Source organism: Melanaphis sacchari, unplaced genomic scaffold (genome assembly GCF_002803265.2).
Source record: "Melanaphis sacchari strain LSU unplaced genomic scaffold, SCAv2.0 Contig177_pilon_pilon, whole genome shotgun sequence".
Lineage (NCBI taxonomy): Eukaryota > Metazoa > Arthropoda > Insecta > Hemiptera > Aphididae > Melanaphis > Melanaphis sacchari.
This window is the reverse complement of record NW_020270834.1, coordinates 670,766-678,439: the sequence shown is the minus strand read 5'-3', so window position 1 is coordinate 678,439 and position 7,674 is coordinate 670,766. Positions and strand designations below refer to the sequence as shown.

General features: G+C 26.0%; 2 protein-coding genes across 2 annotated transcripts; both read right to left on the bottom strand.

Annotated features, from left to right (window-relative positions):
* Positions 1-5,697: 5,697 nt before the first annotated feature.
* Positions 5,698-6,183, bottom strand: LOC112592481. The gene is made up of 2 exons (XM_025336544.1): positions 6,036-6,183; positions 5,698-5,963 (listed from the first exon to the last, which is right to left on the bottom strand). The coding sequence occupies exons 1-2, from the start codon at positions 6,181-6,183 to the stop codon at positions 5,698-5,700; spliced, it is 414 nt and encodes a 137-aa protein (XP_025192329.1).
* Positions 6,184-6,848: 665 nt separating this feature from the next.
* LOC112592474 (KRAB-A domain-containing protein 2-like) lies at positions 6,849-7,166 on the bottom strand. The gene has a single exon (XM_025336536.1). The coding sequence runs from the start codon at positions 7,164-7,166 to the stop codon at positions 6,849-6,851; it is 318 nt and encodes a 105-aa protein (XP_025192321.1).
* Between the last annotated feature and the right edge of the window lie 508 nt (positions 7,167-7,674).

The window sequence follows — 7,674 nt, the reverse complement described above, 5'->3', positions numbered from 1 at the left end:
AATTATCCTATGATGTATAATTCTTATATCATATGCAAGAAAAATCATACCCTCAGTAAAAATATTTTAGGAACAAAATACTTAACTTTTTTATACTGAACAATATAGTTGTATATCATTTATATAAAAAATTTATATAATAATTAAAAATTAAAAGTAGAATGGAATATAATGCACATACTATCGAAATGCATATAATGTTTAGAATAATGAATATGGCTTAAATTTAAAGGATATGATTTAAAGTTATAATAGTTTAAGCTATTGTACAATATAATATAATATTAATATATTTTAAGATGTAACAGATAATAGGTATATATGTTTAATACATCTTTTCGACAGTTCATATAAATTGCTTAGTTATTGTTTTTTTTTTTTCTATAAAAAATTATAAAACACTAAATAAATAATCATTTACATATTGCAATAATTATTCTGCATCTTTAATGGATTGTTATGTTTTCTCGTCAATTTATAATGCATACATATTATGTTACACAATTAAAATTAAAATAGTTACTTTAAGATTGTTACCAGATGTAAACAATGAAAAAAGACAGGTGGTAAGGATATTAAACATGATTCATAAATAATATTTTATAAATATTTTGTTATATCTTCTTATTTTTTTATTTATAAAGGATATTTAAATTCCGTATACACAAAACAATGCAATAAGTAAATAAGTAAACAATTCGTACTAAACTTGAAAACGTGAGGAAGGGAGCATTCACAGATAGTACCAATTTATGAACTTAGAGGGAGTAAGTTGTTATAGGTTATATTATTATTTATAGATCACGTGACCATTTACGTTTGAGACGACGGAGATAGTAATATTATAATAATATCTTATTGGTGAACTTGTTTTGGGAAATAAAAATTTGTATTTTATACTATACGATGTAAAAATGTTTTTTTTGAATTTTGTTAAATTGTTTTTTTGTACGCAATTTTTTTTTTTTTATTCACATTTTGTATTATATGTTAATTGCATATACAATAAACAATTATTAGTAAAAATTTGTTTATAAAAACCAAGAAAATATTAAAATACATTGTGCAAAACCAAGTGATGTGTGATAATGGTATGTTCCCAGGGTAAATGATGAATATTTTTCAGCAATAAGTATGCTTATTATAAAAGCCGTCAAAAATAAGGAAAAAGTTTCGAGAGGTATAGCAAAGACAACTTTAAATTCAAAGAAGCATATTATTTCACAACGTTTTATAGACATGAAATGTCTCCATATACAAAAGGGCTTGGTTAACTTTTAATTTTATTTGCCTAACCGGAATGACAACGGTGAAGACGTTTCTGCAGATGGCAGTCATTCACAAGACCTATTGAAAATAAGTCCCGAGTTCAAGTGCTAGTATTACTTCCGTGTACTATACTGTTTCCGCGTATCCTAGCGTATATATTATATTGGGGTGAATGGTTGTGAATCTTCTTTTTTCACTCTATCTTATTCTTTTCCCCTATTTACTGATCCCGTGTCGAACGACATACGTATTGTTGAATTTTCGTAATTCCCGAGCTGGCCACAATAATTGCCTTTTTCGGAACAACCTCTAATTTATTATTGCTTATAATGTAGTAAATAGTGGCGGTCACTCGTAAGTATTCAGCCAGTTTTTAACACGGCATTATTTTATTAATATTTTATAGTGAGTAGTTACGCCAAAATGAAAGGTAAATTGTATTAAGGTTAACTCTCTGGAAAACCGTTTTGATATTTAAGACAAAAAATAAAAAAAATAGGTGTTGTATTTTACTGAAATTATAATTTTTATTTTTATTTTTAGTCCAGTAAGTATTACATTTTTGTTTTAAAAAGATTTAGTTAAAGTTCTAAATTTTGAAAAATAAAAATTAAGGGTCAAGGTTTGGGTTTCAATTAATATTCTATAATGTCAGTACTAATCATTTTCAATTATTTATAATTTTTCAATTAAATTATCAGTTTAGTTATTTATAAAATGAATTTATATAAACATTTTAAATACTATACAGATACGTAGTATACAGTTATCATTTTCAAAATAAATAACTTTAAAAAATAAAAAACTAAAATCAAGAAAATTTAAATTTGTGTCTATAATATTTTAATTTAACTTGGGAGTTACCAATGTATTGCGATTTATTTTTATTATTAGACAATTACTGTTCTAAAATTATTATTTTCACGTGCGTTAAGAACTTACACAATAGATTATAAGTAAACGTATGTTTATTAATATTTAATAGACTATAATCATGTTAGTAAATAATTTAACTATTTTTTGTGTTAATGATATAATTAAATAATAATCCTTTTTGATTTTTTAATGATGTTGCTGTTTTTGAGTTATTCCTATTTTTCATGGTAGATTGTTATTTTGTAACTTGATAATATGAGAACATACGGTTATTAGTGAGCTTGTGAATATCACTAAATATAGACTACTATTGATATTCTTATTACTGTTCGATGGTTATAAATTATAATAAATGCCAATTTTTATATGTTTTTAGAATACTTTGATTTTCGTATAGGATTTTGTAATTTTCTTTAATTTAGAATATAATAATTTTAAAATACTAATTATTATGCAAATTAGACTGTACAGTACACAATACTTTATACTAACGGATTTCAGGACTAATATAATATTGTTGTTACCAAACTATTAGCAAGAAGAAAATAGATTTTTGTCCAATCTATGTACTTACGTATTATTTTCTGTATCCACGAAAAAAACATTTGTTTTTGTTATAATTAATTTTTTTCTTTAGAAACTATTTTTCAACGTAAATGGGCTTTAATATAAAAGAGAAATGTTCTAAAAGTATTTAGATTAAATAATAGCAAATTTAAAATATGAAAATTGAAAAATTATAGGTTCTTAAAATCTATACGTATATATATTTTATTGATTTAAAACATATACGCACCAAGAATTTACATTTTACTATATTTTATATTATTTATTAATTTGAGTCTACAAAATCTTGATTATTAAATGCTCATTTAAAATATAATGGTTATAAATATGCACATATTAGTTTGTAGTTAATTTATATATATATATTTTTTTTTTTGATGCACAAACGAATCTAAACGAATCAATATATTGATACATTTTATAAATATAATTTGAACAGGGTATTTAGGTAACAATATTTTGACACTTGAAGAACAGTGACGCTAAAATGTTTTCTCTAGGCACTCATCACCAGTGATAGTCCAAATTAGATAAACACAGTTCTGAATAAATAAATTACCTATTGTAGATCAATACTGATTGTGACCATGGGATGAATATATGCTGCGTAGCGCACAACGTGAAACCTGCCATATGTGGGTGATACGACGTATCCTGTCGTAGGCAGAAAACTCTTTTAGTTCCGAGCATTTCTATAATTTATCATGCAGGTATAGAAACACTTGATAAGCGGAACCTGTCTAATTTAAAACGAAAAGCAATTTGTTGGTCCTCGTGAGCGATATATGGGCGCTGTAATAAGACGGAAAAACGCGTTTTCTACCTGAGTACCTACCAATATAATACGTATTTCGTTATCGAGTTAAAGTTGAGATTTATACTACATACGATGATAATTCTTTTATTTATAAACTTATCGAAAATCACGCGTGCATCATTCTGACAAGTGACAACGTACTAAAACGAGTTTAAAATGTTTAAATTTAAATAACAAAAGAAAAGTCGTTGTTGATTAGTGACAAAGTACGATATAGAGCGTGAAATGGTTAATAGCTAATATATTTGTTTGTGCAAAATTCACAACATAACATATTAGAAATCGTACAATAGTTAGATATGAACTTAAAAAAATATATTACAAATTATTTATTATAAAGAATGTAGAGCGATTTTGGATAAAATAATATATTACCGTAAAGTAACATTTTTTAGAATACGCAAATACTTTATATAATATAATATTGTAACAAACAGCAAATCTACAATAATTAGTTACAAGTAAATTTTAGAAAATAATACATATTTTTTTATTTTACTTACTATAGCATAAACATTTTCCGTTTTTGTCATGATATTATTATTTAAAATAATAAACAAATAATATTAAGTTTTTAAATTAAAATTAATTTATAAGTAAATCGGTACGTTGTTTTTCAAAATAACTTTGCTTTATTGAATTATTTTTTATAATCTGTTTTACAAGAAAATTTGTATTTCTATTTATGAACATTTTATCAGCTTCTTCTACCTTAATATTTATTTATTTATTTATTTTTTTACGCAAATTATTAGAGATAATTATTATGTTATACATATTATTTTAATTTAATTTTATATTTTATCATTTTCTTTTGTGGGGAATTAGAATAGACCTACAGTTACTTCTGATTATCGTGAAAAGCGATTATAAGGAGGTAGCGGAAGGCAGCAGTAATCGTTATTACCGACCACTGGCGAGTTTTAAAGCAGAACTTTCGGCAATAGAAGGATTTGGTGAAGCCACAATGGACATATTTCAAACACTGGATTGTTAACTACGATGTGGAAAGAGAAGGATACTACCCCAAATAACTATTCTAAGTATACAGAATGAGGATTTTATCATCATGAGATTTTGTGATGTCGACTTGAATACAGTAGAAATAATGTATAATATTTGGCAAAATAATAAATCATATTAGTAATTATTATTACATGGGTATTATTTATTTCATTCTAAATTTTAAAATTCATTTATTAAATTTCATAAATTTTTTCTCTATAGTTTAGAAAAAAAATATAATTCGGTTATAATTCTCCTCTATGTTAATTTGATCAAAATATTCTAGCATCTATTATGATCTGTCTTCAATAACACGAAAATTTACTGGGTACACAATAATTACATTTCAAATAAAAGAAACAAGAGGTAAAAATAGCTGATTAGATTGGAGTAATAAAAAACAAAATGTTTACAAATAGTGCACAAATTTTAGGCGAGTTACACATAAATCAATACTAATGGTTACCAAAAGAACATTTTTAAATATTTAAATAAACATTTCTCTAGCTCAAACAGTTTTTTTTCGGATTTGCGCATAAACTAGTACCTTGTAAAATTCTGAAAGTGTCACATAAATTCAAACTTATGGCATATTTATTCTTTACAAAAAAAAAAAAAAAATAAATAAATAATAATAAATAACAATAAATAAATTGAAAATTAGTATTTTTGTGTGCGTTTACTCGTATGTGACAAAATGCCCGTCTGCTATTGGGCGATTTCAAATAACACCAATTTTAATACATTTTTAAACGCCAAAGTGTCTCTGTCCAGTAAGTGCATTGCGTATATATGTTACGGTCAATGATGAAAATTGAATATTTACGTCATTAACCGGTCATTAACGTTAGAAGCCAATTCGCTAGGTTATTTTCGTTAACTACCGGGTAATAACGTCAGTATCTAAGATAATAGGTTATTGTTGTAAATTACAAAATAAAATAAAACAATTTTACCTCAATGACCGAATCTTAACGTTATTAACCATTGACTGTTGGTCAATTATGTAAATAAAAAATACACATTAATTTAATTAATAACAGACTACACTGATTAATATTTATTATTTAATCTTATTAATAATTATTATTATTATTGTTAAATTATAATATTTATTTATATTTATTTTTTTATTACTAATAATATATTATATTTATTATTTATTATTTATTTTCGCAAGGCATGCTGTTGTGACATTTTGAATTACACAATATTCCCGCTGATCGACAAATGCATTTGTTTGTTCTGCACTTTAGTTTGCAATTGCACCTTCTGTAACCTTGAGATCCAGTGACACTATTAAAACCTGCAGCTTCTCTCAGCGTAATTTCTTTTTCGGTATTTACAGATTCCAAATCAACGAATCTTTCTCTGCAAGGATCAATCTGCGATCGAGTATACATATGTTTAATAATGCCGTTTTCCGTACCTAATTAAAGATAAGCATTTATAAATTCAAATAAATATATCTAAATAATATAATTTATAAGTAGGTACCTACCTAATTTATATAAATCGTCTTCAACCTGGGTAATAACTGCTAATAGATTTCGTGGTGATCCACGTGCTCGATCAACATCAGGTATTGAAACCTTAACCGTGGTACCAACCTCTAGTGGACTAAATTTCTTATTTGAAATAGTCATCATTTTTTTGGCTTGTTTTTTAAGGCATTCACTTGATTTATGTCGTTCATTCTGTATTTGCTCATGACGTTGGCAATTCATGCAATTTGTACGTTCATTGTCAGCTTCCAGGGAAATAAAACATGTTTCACACTTTCTTAGGTTTGTATCTAATATATTTAAATAATATATTATTTTTATAAAATGTAATATATAATATTAATTTACCTGTATCTATCATATTTTCTTGCTGCTCTGCAATTGGTGAAACAACTTCTTCAATATTTTGTGCTGAATCTTGTAATCCAGTTTCTTGCGTTTGATTAAACAATTTCTCTATATCTTCTTCTGTTTTTAATGAATTTATTTCATCATTTGGTAGACCAATCGATAATAGTCCTGTTCTGGCAGTACAGCCGAACATGGCCTCATAAGGAGATCTTCCAATACCTTAAAAAAGTACTATTTTTATAATTACCATAAAATAACCGTAGATGAACCTGGAACAATTATACTATAATTATTGTGCTCTAATACTTGAATGCCCTTATTTTTTTTAACACATTAATACACTATATAGTATATACTATCAAACATTCTAATTATAAGCAAATAACAGTAGTATTATTGATACCGATTAGAATAAAATTAGTAATAATAATAATTGGAGTTATTCCATTAATTAATAATCATAAAAACAAAAAATCCTCTACATCTCTATTTGCTCGTTCCACAGAACCTTGGCTCTGGCTGTGTCTTGGTTTACCATGAACAATTTTTACGTCTTCCCACATATTGTGTAGTTCAGTTATAGTCAAATTTACAAATTCACGGCCATTATCTGACTGCAAAATAGCCGGTGCGCCAAAGGTCGTGTAAATGTCAAGTAAATTATATGCAATCTCCTCTGCACGTTTACTTTTTAAAGGCCTTAAAATTACGAATTTCGTTAAATGGTCTTGATAACAAAAAATAAACCGAAAATCGTTAAAATGTTGGGACTGCATATCTATTAAATCTACTTGTGCTCTCGAGTTAAAAGCATTGTGTAATATTGGTTTGGAAACCAGTCCTCTTTTTCTATTAGTAGATTTCTTTTGGCAGTGTGAACAAAGTTGTAAATATAGCATAATTGTTTCCTTAGTTATATTACAATACTTATTTTTTATTTCCGCAACCATTCGATTTCTCCCACCGTGTCCAATAGATGAATGAGTAGTATGAAGAATATCAAAAAGCTCTTCATTTGATACATAATAAAGCATAATATTATTATTTTCTGATACTGGTTTTATCAATCGTTCTTTTCCATTAACCATTAATATTTCGTACTTGCGAATCATCCTGTAATCTTTTACCGATTTTTTTAATCCCTTAGTACTTAATATTTTTTTCGATTCTTTAACTTTAGAAATTTGGTCACTATACTCCGATAAACTAAAATAGGAATTATTGTCAGTCCGTTTTTGACTAATCAACTTATTAAATAAATCGTAGAATTTACTACGCATATTA